The 16,190-nt window shown below is 40.7% G+C and overlaps 1 protein-coding gene across 1 annotated transcript in view; it reads left to right on the forward strand.

The window, feature by feature from the left end:
* SLC35F1 (solute carrier family 35 member F1) overlaps nt 1–16,190 on the forward strand; it is a 408,951-nt gene that overhangs the window by 349,684 nt on the left and 43,077 nt on the right. Inside the window, exon 4 of the mRNA XM_047857710.1 lies at nt 10,502–10,661. Coding sequence (XP_047713666.1) covers nt 10,502–10,661 — 160 coding nt within the window. The remainder of the gene's footprint in view (nt 1–10,501; nt 10,662–16,190) is intronic.

Raw genomic sequence — 16,190 nt, forward strand, 5'->3', positions numbered from 1 at the left:
GCACGCTATGGCAAAGTCCTGAAAGCACAACATATGAGAAACAGGAGTCGATCTGGGAACCCATAGACCAGGAACTCATTAAGGAGTCTCAGAAAGATGAAGTGATGGACAGGAAGCTTGGCAGGTAAGGCCATCAGCAGGAGGAAGTGTCAGATGCTGCACTAAGCAAAGTATGTGCTAAAAAGTCTGTGTAGGGTTCAAAAACAGGGAGTATATTTTTGAGCGATTTTGATGGTGCTTGGGGAACAGAACCCAGATTGCACTGAGTGGTTGAATGATGTTGAGGGAGATGAAAGCAGTGGCTGAATGCAACTGTTTGCAAGACATTTGGCAGGGAAGGAAGTAAGAGGTGGGTGACAGCCAAAGACTGGCATATATAGAATGTGAAAAGGAGAGTGCCAAGGGCTGAGCCCTCAGACATGACAACTCTGAGGGACAAAAAGAACAAAATGAATCCAGAAAAAAACTCAGAAGGGCCAGAGAGGCAGGAGGACAAAAAAAAAAAAAAAAAAAAAAAAAAAAAGACAGATAAAATCAAGAGAGGAGAGAATCCAGTGGGAGAATCATCAGTAATGCCAAATGCTGCAGAAGGTTTAGTCAAAAGTGGCTGTGACGTGTAGCTTTGGTGATCGTGGTGAAGAGAGGTGTCAGTATTGCTGCATCTTGAGGAATAAATGGAGCCAAGATACCAGAGGCAGTGGCTATAGATGAATCTTTCAGGAAGTTGGCTGTGAAGATGGAAAAATAAATAGCTACAGAGCAACTGGGCCTCATGGGTGAAATCAGCACAGATTTCAAAGCACTATGTGGCAAAGGAGAATAGCCAACAGAGAGGAAGGATCAAGAGAGACGTGGGATAGGTGCTGGAAGGAAGGTTCTGTGAGGAGCAGGAGGTCCTGTTCCAAAGAACAGAGGACAGAAGGTTCAGGGCCAGGCAAGTTCTAGAGTACCACTGGCTGTGAACCTCAAGAAAGAAATGCGTGTCCCTTGGCATCTGTCGGCTTGGACAGAGATGTCGAATGTTTTGGTCACTGTGGTATCTCAAGCATCTGTAGCAATGCTGAACATGCAGTGGGCATTCAATAAACATCTGTTGAATCAATAAATAAGTGACGAGTAGAAGGTGATGAAAATCTGATTTTGTCTTTTTTTTTTTTAACAAAACCTGGAATAGTTGAGTTAAACCTAGAAATAGAGTCCAAAAAGTATAAGATGTTCTCCTGTAGCTTTTGAAATTGTTTCTCCCTGCTGTTTTAATGCTGAGAGGAATCAAAAGTAATGCAAAATTAATGTAGAATTAATATTTTATCAGAAAACTTTCATTTCCTTCAAAATGTGCTTTGAAATGTGTGCTTTCTGTAACGTTGTTGTTAATGTTCTTATGTTCAATGAATTTGATAAATAAGAAATACGAGTCAGTAGTACTCGGCTGATTTAAGGCAACCACTTCTCCAAAAACACTCAAGATAGTCACACAGTATCAAAGACCCATCGCTAAAACCAAACTATCCTAATTCCTTTTTTCCTTTGACAAAAGTGTTGGATATGTAAGGAAAAAAAAAAAAACATTCTAATAGGTCTGTGATCGTCTTCCTGGGAAGAGGTATCATATCACAGAGCGGATGTTGATGACTAGATGTTTCAGCAAAATATAACCATACTTTATGCTGTAATGATTGGCAAAGCAGCAGTTTCCGCTCTGATGGCACAATTCTAATTTTCGTACACTTTGTCTTGTAACCTGCACTTTATTTAACATAAAAGATGCAGGCAACCAGTGATTATTTTTTCAATACCCTTACAGTCTGCTCACTCTCCCAGAGTGCTCTCACAGGTAGAAAGAGCACCCGAGCCTGCTAGATTGAGTTGAGAGTGACCCAGCCTAGACCAATGTTGTTATCACTGGATCCTATATAGTCTCTACCCCACCTGGACCTTGACTGCTTACACTTACTTTGTACAAGAAGGGCGGCAGACCTGGGATCACCTCTGGCTTTGACACTTACCACTGTGTGACCTAAAGTAAGTTACCTGTTATCTTTAATACTCTGTTTTATCATCTGTAAAGTGGAAGGAGCAAGAGCCTAGCATTCTGCCTGTTGTATGGTAGACATTCAGTAAGTGTGAATTCCTTCTTTCTACTTCTAAAATCCAGTTTACTGATAATCAGAGCTTGTTCTTAAACCTGATGAAAGTGCCAGTGATGCTCACCCAGAAGGAATTTGTCTTATGGGACAGCTCTTCAGTCACCTGAGGCAGATTTCTTTGCAGCCGAGCTGGAGAGTATGTGTCTCCTAATTATCTGTCTTCCAGTGGTCACCTAGATTTCAAGGTACTTGCCCCAGATTTTCAATGCATGATAGTGTCTTTGTTTCCTTTCATTCTTTTTTTATTTTGAGAGTTGAAGCCCAAAAAGCTAAGTGAATATATTTTAACAACTAGGAAGTTCTGATGGGCTGGCATAAGAAGACAAAAAATTCACACGTTTAAATCCTTACCAGAAGACGCAAGAAAAAGTATGGTGAAAATCTTTTTTTTTAAGTTCTAGAAATAGGACGTTTCCTGGAAAATGGCTGTCATACAATCAGCCCAATGACACATTTTATTAGTCTGGCTCTCTTGGGCAACATGATGGAAGCATGATTCCATCCACCATGAATATTTTAGGACAATAAAATCAAAACATTAAGTCCTAAGGTATAGGGTTGATGGGGGTGGAGGTGTCAGGAAAAGAATAACTCTGAGAGGGAAAAAAATCTGGAGAGGTAGAGGGAGTGTGAGTGTCTACCAGAAAAGTCTGTTCCTGATGAAAGATATTCCAATTGGATTTTCACATGCCTCTAGGATGGGTACATGTCCAGGCCCCTGAATTACAATGGTTCTTGATTGCGTGTGAATGTGCATTTCCCAAATTATATTCCGCTCTCTTCAGCTGGACTGTCTGCCAAAGAAGGACTTTTGTTGTGTCTGTGATACTGAAGATTGTCTTTTTTTAAGATCCTTCCCTGTTAATGCTTCAGTTTTACTCACCGGAGATGAATTTATAATACATATCACTTTTAGCAACTCGGGAGAATTGCCAATTAGAAGCAGAGGAAGGGAAAGTAGGGAAATGTTCTTTTTCCTGGAATCACCTACTAGTTGCCTCAGGTTTAGCCTCTGACAGCTGGGCCGTGTGAGGGGAGCTTTTTCCCTGTGAATAGCCGGAGGGGAGCGCTAATGAGGAGCCGAAGGCCGGCGGAGGAGTCTGTTTTTGGCAGACAATTAGAAACGAGGGATGAGATCACCTCCTCATTATGCTCTACTGGAATGGGAGCAGTTGGGTAGTGGTTTTTTGTTTTGTTTTAATTTTTTTACAAACCATCTGCTTCCCTTGAAAAAGACTGATCTGACTCTTGTAGATTTTTTACACTCTCATAGCATGTGTTGTTGTATATATTTTGAAAGCAGTATATGCTCAAGAGAGGAAATTTGGAAACCGCAGAGAATTTGGGTGATGGGTTGTGATGATTCAGTTGTCTTATCCAAGATGACCATTGTTAATGTCTTATTCTTATAGATTCTGCTTTTCTCCTTCCAGAGATTTAAAGATTTTATGACTGATAATATGATATGTAGATCTTTAATCAAGAAATGAACTTTTACATAAATGTATATGTATATGTATATGTATATGTATATGTATATGTATATGTATCAGCAAAACCAAACATGGCATTGAAGGAAGGTAGAGGGACTCCTGTTTTCCCCATGAAACCACCCAAGCCAAGGGGGATATCCATTCCCTTCCAAACATTGAGAGAATGGAAGATAACTCTCCTTTTTCTCCATTCCTTCTTCCTTCACCCCAAAGAGGAAATAGCTAATTCAATATCCAATAGGGGATTTTACCACTTGGTGGGGTTATTATGCCTTAATAGGAAAGGAAAAGGAGGAAAAAACTGTCATCCAAGTATTTCATTTCTGTCTGCTTTCTGGATTGGTAAGGACTGTCCCTTGCTAGAAGGACCCCCGAGACAGGGTCCATGGCTTGATGGCCATTTCCTCCAGTATATCTGCCTAAGAAAGATTAGCTAAGTTAAAATTGAGCACATTTTTCTGGACTCGGTCTAACAAAACTGAATTTCTTTTTTTTTTTTTTTAATTTTTTTTTCAACGTTTTTATTTTTTTTGGAGACAGAGACAGAGCATGAACGGGGGAGGGGCAGAGAGAGAGGGAGACACAGAATCGGAAACAGGCTCCAGGCTCTGAGCCATCAGCCCAGAACCTGACGCGGGGCTCGAACTCCCGGACCGCGAGATCGTGACCTGGCTGAAGTCGGACGCTTAACCGACTGCGCCACCCAGGGGCCCACAAAACTGAATTTCTTCATCAGCCAGTAGGAAACATCTTGTCTAGTTGTTTCATTAGCAGTAACAACTGCATAAAGGTGAGAGAGAACTAGAGAGAGAGAGAGAGAGAGAGAGAGAGAGAGAGAGAGAGAGGATGCAGCAATCCAAGGATAGGTACATGATTGGAAGGCTACTATGATGTCATATCACAAGTGAGGTTGTTGGACTTTGCATGGTTCTGAGATATGTCAAGGGGAGGATTTATATTCTTTTCATTATTTAATCACCTTGCATTGATCTTGAAAGTCGTGTAACACAGTTACATTTAACCATCACAACCTTATAATTCCATGCTGGTGATTATGCAGTGCACGATCATCCAAGTACCAGTCGGCCTCAACTAGTCCAGTTGTGTCGTGGCTCCGAGTCCTACCACTTGAATTTACTCACAAAGACATTATAGAGACATAGACACACATCAACCAAATATACTCACAGATACAGGCATCAGTACACATTGAGTAAAGTTGAAGGGGCAAAATTCATATTTTGTACAAGAAATAAATTTAATAACATCAGTGGAATGACAGGCGAGAAAATCGTGGGAGCAGTAGAATTAGAGACAGAGTAAGGCCAGAGAAAGTTCAGTAGGTTTCATTCAGCGAACATTACTCAGCATCCACTAAATCCCAAGTTCTGAGTGAGATAGGTGGTGGAGGAAAATACGGTAAGAGAGGAGTGACCATGTTGGAGGAGGGGAGGGACTTATGAGTGAACATGAAAACCAGATGGAGTGTATCTGAATCCAGATCAAGGTGGTCTGGGGAATGCTGGCAAATGGAGTTAGCGCAGAAAGGAAGAGAAAAGCTTGAGTGGGTATTGGTAAAATGAGGGGATTGGGATATGTGTGTGTGTGTCTGTGTGAGTGTGTGTGTGTGTGTGTGTGTGTGTGTGTAGGAAAGAGCATAACTAAATGCGATTGAAGACTGCAGAGGAAGATCCAGTGGTAAGAGATTGGCTGAAGCTAAAAAAGACAGGGAGAGAGAGGAGCAAAAAGTTAAATGAGGCTGCGATTCTCCAAATTACTTAAAAAAAAAAAAAAGTAATGTTATTTAATGTCGACTTCTGTTATCCTAAAGCACCACCAATACAGACCTCTTTTATTATTAAATAACTTTTGGAAGCTGCACTTGAACTCTGTGGAGACTAGAAGTCCAGGGACTAGTATTTTAGCTTCAAGTCTGGCACTAACTTGCTTTATTATTGGAGGCTCAGTGTCCTTACCCATAAAATAGGTATAATCGTAACTCCCTTAAAGTGCTGTTTTAGAGATAAAGTAAAAATAATGTGTTTTGCAAACTGTAAGTATAAACTTAATACAACCTACTCTAAATGTTATTAAAAGATACCAAGTTCACATAATAATCCTGGAGCCATCACCTTGGCTTCAGAGAATGTGCCCTGGCCATTAAGCATGGTGTGCCTCAGTGCCACCATCAATAAAATCAGGTCTTTTGGTATTGGACACCTCTCTGGCAGATATCATCTAAAGACTAATGACATGGAAGAATTAATTTAAATCTTTAGGAGAAAAAAGAGGTAAATCTAAGGTTGTAATGAGCACTTTTCTTTCCAACGTATTCTTAATTTTTTTGAGACTTTTCAGAGCATAGGAAGAATGCAATCTTGCCATTTGCAATGACACAGAGGGAGCTAGAGAATATAGTGCTAAGTGAAAGAGGTCAATCGGACAAATACAAATACCATATGATTTCACTCATACGTGAAGTTTAAGAAATGAAACAAATGAGCAAAGGGGAAACAAAAGAGAGAGAGAGAGAAGGGAGAGGCCAACCCGGAAGCAGACTTAACTATAGAAAACTGATGATGACCAAAGGGGAGGGGGCTGCAGGATGGGTTAAATAGGTGATGGGGATTAAGGAGTGCACCTGTTGTGATGAGCACCAGTGTTGTAAGGAAGTGTTGAATCACTATATTGTATACCTGAGTCTAACATTACACTATACCTTAACTAACTGGAATTTCAATAAAAACTTTAAAAAAAATAAACAGAAAAGGGGGAAAAGATAATTACGAAATAGTATTCATTTGTTCATGTTTTTGGTGTTGATATTTTATCATTTCTTTTTGGATATAGAAATGTATGCAAAGAAAGTAAATCTACTAAAGGTTCATGACAGAATCGGAAGGGTTTTTGTCTTTTTTAACAGTCCCCATCTCTAGCAGTATCTATTATCATGCTTTTCTCTTTTATTACTCCAACAACCACTTCACTGAGTAGTTAAGCTACCCGAAAACTATTGGAAAATGATTTTGTCAGTATGGTTCATGCTATATGACCACAGGGGAAAGGCTGGAGCCGAAAATCACTGCAAAGTAATAGCCTGTTTACTAATAGAAGCTCCCAAATGTTTGTTTCTGTAGTTACAGACACAGTGATAAGACCTCTACCTGTAACAATTTCTGTCATTGACCTTTATTAAAATATTGTTTCGTGGGGGCACCTGTGTGGCTCAGTTGGTTAAGCGTCTGACTTTGGCTTCAGGTCATGATCTCACGGTTTGTGAGTTCAAGCCCCGCGTCCGGCTCCGTGCTGACAGCTCAGAGCCTGGAGCCTGTTTCAGATTCTGTGTCTCCCTCTCTCTCTGCCTCTCCCCTGCTCATGATCTGTCTCTGTCTCTCTCAAAAATAAATAAACATTTAAAAAAAAGTTTTTAAATACTGTTTAAAAAAAAAAAACAGAACTCCCACTGGTACCAATAGTTTGAGTGACCTTGAGCACATCACTTCATCTCCTGAAACCTCTGAGTCTCCAGCTTTTAAATAAAAAGGGTGGAGGGGTCAAGATGACTCTAAACTGAGGGGCACTTGTAAATGTGCATGAGCATTTTTTTAGTGGCCAGTGCCCAGTGATACTAAATGCCCTGCAGAGAGCAAGGGACAATCCTACAAAATACACTGCCCCACCCAAAATGCCAGCAGCAGCCTGAATTATCCCTAATGTCCCTTCTGACAGTCAGTGATAACAAGTGTCTGTCCATTCATTAATTCATTCAGCCACCCATTGTTGATCCCTACTGTATGCTGGGCACTAAACTTCCCTAGATGAATGTTCTAGAAGCCCTGGCTTAAATTGTACCTTTCGTTATCTTTTCCCCTTCCTTTTAAATGTCTTCTCCATGCATAGGACCATGTGACATGTACAAATAAGGATTTTTCAACTAAATCTGTTGAGGCAATACCCCAGGACTTATGTACTGTGGGGTTTCTAATGACATTGAGAACCAAAAAGGCTCACTCAGTCCTCCCCAAAGACTGAATGATGGCCTGGTTTGCCTTTAATAATTCACGAATGAAGGGGCGCCTGGGTGGCTCTGCTGGTTAAGCACCTGACTCTTGATTTTGACTCAGGTCATGAACTCACGGTTTGTGAGTTCGAGCCCTGCATCAGGCTCTGCACTGACATTGCAGAGACTGCTTGGGATTCTCTGTCTCCCTCTCCCTCTCCCTCTTTCCTGTTCATTCTCTATCTTTCTCAAAATAAGTAAATAAACATTAAAAAAAATTTCAAATAGTAATTCAGGAATAGAGGTCTTCAGCTCCACTAGCCAAGGGCTTCCAGCTAGACAGTGAAATCCAAATTATAGGGTATGTAGCTAAATATTTCAACTGTCGATTCAATCATTTCTAATTTTTAAAACAAAACACCAACTGTTTTACACCCAGTGAACAGTTTTCACTGGCAAACTCAAATGTCCTAATATACTTAAATGGCATTTGAGGCCAGTTGTACTAAACTGCCTCAGAGCATTTTACCATATCAAGTAGGATCATTAACTTGCTAATTAACTGTGCATTGAGCAACTCCAGCTGTAGTGCAATCCTATCAGCCGCCACCCTGATACAGAGTTCCTCCGGGAGTGCGATGACCTCTAGACTCAGCCCCCAGCCATCGCATCCACGTGGCCCTCCATCACCTTATCTCACAGCACCCCCAGGGACAGCTTACAATTCTGATTGCTTTTGTTGCAAAGGAAACTGCTGCACAGAGAAGCTTGAGGGTCTGCCAGACCACAAAATCTTTTGGGATAGAAGGGATTCTGAGTGCTGGCTGCTTTACAGAGCCAAAAAGTCATGCTGATGGTCAGGGATGCTTTGCAAACACGCAAAGATTTTTCATCCTTTCATGAATTTTGGGTATTATTGATCATTAAAAATACCATATGCACTTGTTCAGTCACTATCATTGGATACTTCTCATGAACACAGCAGGGTCTGACTAATGAGAATGCAGTCCTGCTTTCATAGACCGCTGGACACGTGGGGAAGTTAGACATTGTGCCAATAATTCTGTGCTCATTAAGTATTATTGCAATTGACACTATAAAGGAAAAGTACAGGATATAAGGAAAGCATCGATGGTCCTGACCTAGCCTGGGGACCCAAGAGGCTCTCTTGAGAAGGCAGTATGTAAGTGCAGGCCTGAAGGGCAATGAAGCGGGAGTTCGGGAATTGAGTGGGACATTCCAGATGAAGGAGAATGCATGATTGAAGACCCTGAGGCAGGAAGGAGGGGCTTATTCTTTTTTTTTTTTTCAACGTTTTTTATTTATTTTTGGGACAGAGACAGAGCATGAACGGGGGAGGGGCAGAGAGAGAGGGAGACACAGAATCGGAAACAGGCTCCAGGCTCTGAGCCATCAGCCCAGAGCCCGATGCGGGGCTCAAACTCACGGACCACGAGATCGTGACCTGGCTGAAGTAACCGACTGCGCCACCCAGGCGCCCCTGGGAGGGGCTTATTCTGAGTAAGAAAGGATACAAGCTTAGTCCAGGTGGCAAAAATGGGAGAGGGTGGCATGAATGGATTTGAGAGATGTTTAGAAGATGGAATTGACAGAACTTGGTGGCCAACAGGATGCAGGCAGTTAGAGTGGAGGCGTACAGGGATCACTGCCCTGTGTCGACTGCTGGGTGGTAGAGTTACTTGTCTAGGATTCTAGCAGAGGAGCAGTACCCAGCAGTGGGCCAGAATCACCAATTTCTCGTTCAGTACATGGAGTTTGAAGTCCTATGAGATACAGTTTGTCTAGTGGAGACCCTGCCTCACATGGGTTATCCAAAGGTCACTGTATCTTACCAGAGTGTAGAAGAAACAACCCATTCCGTGGAGCCAAGAGCACGTGTTGGGAAGCACGGTGATAGACCAGCATTGACGCCCTTGTAGCTCAACAAAATGTTTTCTCATGTATTATGTCAGAGCTTCACAGGGATCTTTGGGGGAAGTCAGTGGATTATTATCTTCATTATACTGGCAGGACACTGAGGCTTCCTGAGCTTGTGATTTGCCTACGGTCACACTACTGTAAGTAAGGCTCTGGGACTCAAACTGAAATCTCCTGACTCCAGGCACAAGGGTCTTCTCATTGCACCACATTAACTTGCTGCAAGATTGGGGCCAGCTCTCTACCAAGTCCTGAGGTTTCCATGTCACATGGAATCTCGTTATTAGCACAAAATACGTAAGAAATGAAATCAAAGATATTTTTTTCTACACTCTGTTTATCCTTCCCTCTCTCACTCTCTTTACTCTTTTTTTACTACAGTATTTTTTAAAGTCTTTGTAAACTTGAGAGTAATATTTGTATTTAGAACAAATTTACAAGTAGCGAGGAGATAGTTTCTGGGAGAAATTAAGTTCAACCGTTGTCTAAGTTCTACTAATTTATAAAACATGATAAGACCTCTGCCCCCTTACCTCCCATTCCCAGATTTACTCTTAAAATAGTGGAACCATCTAAAATGGCTCAGTATCCTCTCTCTCAAGTAAGGGGTTCTGGTGGAGTCCAGGCGCTGAGGAAAATGGGAGACAGAGCTGCCCTGACCCTGTAAGGGCAGGCAACTCTCCACCACCAACCTGTCTTATCCACTGGCCTTCTCCCCTTTCCATCCAAGCTTGGAGGATGTTTAAGTAAAGCTAGTTTGTGCTTGTTTCAGAGTCTATTTTAACCGAAGCAGTTCTGGGTCTACACAGAAACCGAGGTTCAGGGGAAATAGCCTTTCTACAGGGCTAAGTGATTTTTCTTTATTATGTGGAAAGCTTCCCCCTGAACCTCCTCTTGTTGTTTACCTCCCTCCTTCCCTATAGCTCTTGGACTGTTTTGTGATCCCGGTGGTGATTTTGCTCTCCTGGTTCTTCCTGCTGATCCGGTACAAGGCTGTGCATTTCCTCGGCATCTTTGTCTGCATCCTGGGAATGGGCTGCATGGCAGGAGCGGATGTGCTTGTGGGAAGGCATCAGGGAGCAGGTGAGTTTCTAGGTGTTCACCATGTTACGTGCTTATGTGGGTAAGGCCAAAGCAAGACACAGAATGTTCATGGTGGGGTAGAAACTAGGAACCTGGTCTTCTCAGTGCCTGTATCTTACTCATGTTTGTTCCTCGACACCTCAAACAATGACACATGGGAGGTGCTTAATCCATGTTTCTTGAGTGAATGAAGGAAGCAAAATACAGATATTCTGCCCTTTTTACATGTATTCAGAAACATTCAGATGGTATTTAAAGTTGAGTCAGGACCTATATGGGGGATATTTTGCAGGCCATTGCTGGCTGGCCCAAACCAGCTGGTTAGAAATAGTGTCAGTGGGTTACTGGGGCCTTCCCCACACCTCACCCTCCAACTCTTTCTTTCTCATGTCAGAGAAAGACTGAGCTTTCAAACCATTGGGTGGAGGTTGATATATAAGTTAGGAGTGGATATTTGAAGTTTGAAGACTAGATTAGGAATACTTCATATTTTTATGGGGGAGAGCTAAATTTAGTCTCATTGTGCATGGTTTTTTGTTTATTTGTTTGGGGTGAGGGAGGATTTGTGGTTATCAATCACAGCTTATAGACCTGCAAGGTAAAGCTTCAAGATTTACTCATCAAATTGCTATGAATCTGATGGGGATCCCTGATCCAGGATGGTTTCCAGAGAATTCTTTTTAAAGCATTGCAGTTCTTTAAAATGTACAAAAATTCTTATGATACATAAGGTTTTAGGGGACATGAAAAATAACCTCCTTTTTTAACATCAAGAATGGGATAGAAAGTATTTACGTTTCTATAGTTCTTGGAATTGCCCTGTCTTCTAGGGAATTAATTGATAGTCAAAATTGGGGCATTTCTTGTAATGAGACTAGATTGTAGGAAGTACCTGAAATAAATACAGTTTATGTTTTTAAGTTGCACTATAGTACATTACAGCTGAAACAGACCTTGTTCGTCAGCTTTATATATGACACACAAGAACACCAAGGTACAGGGAAGCCAAGTGAGTTCCCAAGGTCACAGAGCTGAGAGAGCAGGGTCTAGGACCCCAGGCTCTTGACCTCTGGGACAGGCTTCCTTTCTTTTTCCACATCTCTGGGAGCTACAGATACAACACAGAGCAAAAGAGAGACAGCCTTGGCCCTCACAAACATAATCAATCCCATCTCAACAGGTAAGCTAAAAATATGTATACCAGCTTTTCCGAGAATCTCTTCTATGAAACAGTGGTTCCGTGGGATATCAATAGATGTTTTATGAAAGGACCAGTTTTATGCTCTATAACCATCATGATCCTGATATGAATAATCTCTTTGAACCAATCAGAGTATGTTTGTCAGAAACAACATGGTTATTTGTTCTAAAGTCATAATTTAATTTCATTTTCTCAGCTTTACTTGTAGGATGTAAACATAGACTAAGCAGAAGCATGTACCCTTATTTTGAAAATTCTGCTTTGCTGAACCTTAGCCATTGGCCCCCAGCCATCATCTTGCATCTCCTAGTCAAGAAAGACAATTGCCCTAATAAATCTGGATGTTTAAGCCCAGAATGTTAAACTAAATTGAATTGATTTCACTAGAGGATATTCACTACTCCTGGAAAAAAAAAAAAAATGTTCTCTTGATTTCAGATGAGGTGTTAGGAAAGGAGTAATAGTATTAAAGAAAAGAAAGTAAGTCCATTTACGGTCTTTCAAAAGTAGCCATTTTTTTATTATTTAAAAAAAAAATTAAGTTATTTATTTATTTTGAAAGAGACAGAGACAGCATGAGTAGGGGAGGGGCAGAGAGAGGGAGAGAGAGAATCCCAAGTAGGCTCCATGCTGCCAGCGCAGAGCCCAATGTGGGGCTCGAACTCACAAAACTGTGAGATCATGACTCGAACTGAAACCAAGAGTCTGGCGCTTAACTGATTGAACCACCCAGGCGCCCCACAAGTAGTGATTCTTAAAACAGTGCAGAGTAACTCAAACACACTAGAGTGGGTTTCACCTGTAGAAGACTTACAGCACCATCCTTTTTGTGACATGTGAAGTGCTCATGTTAACAGAATTAAGATTTATCATCTTGGAGTACCTTCTCGGCTGAAGTAATGGTGCCCAAGTAGATGATATGATGTTCTAAGGGCAGCCCAAATACAGGATCCAAGGGTTTATTTTACAAAATAAATTAGGCAGCAATGTAAGCCACCATATAAAATATTTTGAAAGAAGAAAAAGACACACTAGTTTGAAGGACAATATAATCTTAAAATTGGTGTGCATCATTATGCAAAGTATCCCATTTGTTTTCACCTTTATGGTAGAATTGATTCAATGTTATTAGCCAGGGACAAAACTTTACCAAAATACTTGAGTCTCTCACCAGAACTTCAATCGGGTGTTCAGCGCAATATAAATTGCCATCACTCTATCGAGAGCTTTTCATAGGAAAAGAGAATGTCCGTCTCAATCCTTTTTGTATTGCTGAAGCTGTGGTTCACCTTAGCTTGGGATTTTGAAAATTCTTTCCTCAAGCACAATGATAATGGCCTGTTCAAAGTTACCTTGACTTCACTTCATTATAATTGAAATAATTGTTCGAATCCCCTTGTTAGACTGTTTCTTCATCAGCTACCCAGGAATCCCTCATTTTGATTTAAGCCTTGCTAAAGGAATCTTCTCAGATGGCAGCAGGCTCTCCAGATGTGAACTGTAACTGTCAGGGCGCACAATGATGTGCCAGGAACCGTGCTTCTCAGGAAGCTTTGCCGGCAAGTTTGCCCACGGCAGACGGAAGTGGAGAGAAGGTATCCCCAATCCGTGGCATTGGAGGCTCGGCCTTGCGGCCGGCAGTGTGCTGCGCAAAGTGGGAAGGGAAGGTTAGAAAGTCATAAGACTAAGACAAAACCCAATTAAAGTAGCTCCCTTTTACAAAATATATGTCTTGCTCTTCAAAGTATCATCTTTCTACCATAATACATTTATTGTACCTTTTAGTTCATTTATTAAAGCCGTTGGATACATACAACAACATTTTGTTTTCTTATTATTAGCCCGAATTTTAGAGTGATTTCAAGGAAGAGAAATATTTTCTTTTTTTTTTTTTTACGTTTATTTATTTTTGACACAGAGAGAGACAGAGCATGAATGGGGGAGGGCCAGAGAGAGGGAGACACAGCATCTGAAACAGGCTCCAGGCTCTGAGCTGTCAGCACGGAGCCTGACACGGGGTTCGAACTTACGGACCGCGAGATCATGACCTGAGCCGAAGTCGGCCGCTTAACCGACTGAGCCACCCAGGTGCCCCGAGAAAATATTTCAAGGAGCTCGCTAATTGAACACAATCAAGGGACAGTGACAATTTTTTTGGTGCCAGCCACTTTCCCATGCATTATCTCATTTAATCCTCCTAACTGTGCAAAGAAAGCTTTCTTATTCTTCCTTTTGCAGCTGAAGAAATCAAGGCTAAGGGAGATCAGAAGGGTGTGCAAGGGCACACAAATAGTAAATGGTGTGGCCTAGATGTGAATTCTAGCCAGTATCCTTTCTGTTACACCACTTAATACTTATTTTTCTATCCTTGTGACCCTTACAAGAAATATATAGCTGTTCTATTATAGTTAATTGCGATAAATGACGGTCCCAGATTCCCCAGAATGAGAGGGTTTCCTGAGATGAAGGAATTTGGTGTGAAAACCAAGAGAGTCCTGGGAAAACAAGGCAGTTGATCACATTTACAACTCAAAAATATTCAGTGGGATGGGTTCATTTTCATAAATCACATTAATAGTCTTTCAACACTCCAGAATAGTGTAATTCATCATTTATTTCTTGAAATAATGGTACGTAGTAGTCTTAAGTCCTCTTCCCTATTCTTCTTCCACTGCCACACAGACACAAATGTCCCCCCAAACAACGCTTAAACAAAAATCTAATAAGGAAAACCAATTCTTGCAAAGCAATTATGACTGTGTTGATTAGAATCAAGAAGCGATCCAAAATGAGAAATGGCCAATCCATAGAGACAGGTGCTTTTCAAAGAGAATGACTGATTCTTTTCAGTCACCATTTAGTGAACTGTTAGTCAGTGCCCAATGATATACGAAGCAATTCATTTTCTTTAAATTATTTTATGTACATTACTTTGCTGTAATCTCAAACTAACCTCATTCTGAAATAAGGGAACTGATGTGCTGAAAGATTGTATAGCTTGTCCAGTACAAAACATTATCACTGAGCATGGTTTCATACATACATAAATGACAGCTTTTCTGGGTATTATTTCCCCATGAACATTGTACAAAAATTGGTTCCACTGCATCAGGTATCTATTGCACTGAAAGTGCATAAAACATGGAGTAATATGTTGTAATCTCCAGGGAACGAGATACAAATTGTAGATACAAACTATTAGTCCTAGAACTTTCTTATACTTACATCAAACACTTCATTATATAATATAGTTGAATAAAATCATGCCCTGGTTAATTTAGTTATATTTAATCAGCCAAATTATCATACATGCTGTATGTATATGCATCCATTTTCAAAGGTTTGAAAACTGATAAATACACTTACAAATGAAATTTTAATAAATAACATTTAAATTTTTATCACTGGTAATTTAGAAAGCACTTCTGAACTTGCACTTACATAAAACTGTATTATTCTTAACAGTAATCATTATGCCCTGGTGAAAATTCAAAGTACTGGGGAATAGATTTCATATGGTCAAAGGCCAGGGAACAGAATAGGCCAAAACTGTACAAATGTAGAGTTTAAAAAAGATTAGTGAGACTATTCAGTAATGCAGCATGGCCTCTTTTTAGGACTTATAAAAGATAGACTGATGTTCTGCTAATTTCTATTAAAATATTTCATTATAACTTAGCTTTCCTGAATCCATTCATATAATTTCATTAACTGAAAATTCTGTTTAAGCAGCACTTCTTTACTTCACTAATACAACAATAATTGATATTCATAATAATGACCCCCATGCCATCACAAGATTCTGAAATGGCTCCTGAGTAAAAAGAGACTGAATTATATTCATTATAACCTTACAATTTTAGTAATGGATACTTTTTTATTTTATGGGTTATTCCTCAAATGAACTACTTAAAATTAAAAGCTTTGTCATTATTTTCTACTCGACACATGAAAAAGATGAATCAGGTTGCTGAAGATGACCTTCTCTGTCAAAGCAACCTTAATGCCCCCGTGAGATGCACCCAAGGACCTCTCTGGAGCTTTGGTTGTTCATTGACACCTCTTTGCGCTCTTGGCTCATCTGTTCTCCATGAATCAGGGAGGGCACCCCACCCTCACAGATCCAGATTCTCAGCCCATTCCCTGGAGGGTGATGCCAGCAAGGTCTCCTGCCTTTCAGGGTCTCTCCTCCTCTCCTTCCAATCCTTACCAGGAGTGGGAAATTTGCTTTCGAAAGAGTGACACCTTTAAAGTACAGTTGCCCCTTGGACAGCAGACTTTTGAAATACACGGGTCTGCTTATACATGGATTTTTTTCAATAAATGCA

The sequence above is a fragment of the Prionailurus viverrinus genome, chromosome B2 (assembly GCF_022837055.1).
Source record: "Prionailurus viverrinus isolate Anna chromosome B2, UM_Priviv_1.0, whole genome shotgun sequence".
Taxonomy (NCBI): Eukaryota; Metazoa; Chordata; class Mammalia; order Carnivora; family Felidae; genus Prionailurus; species Prionailurus viverrinus.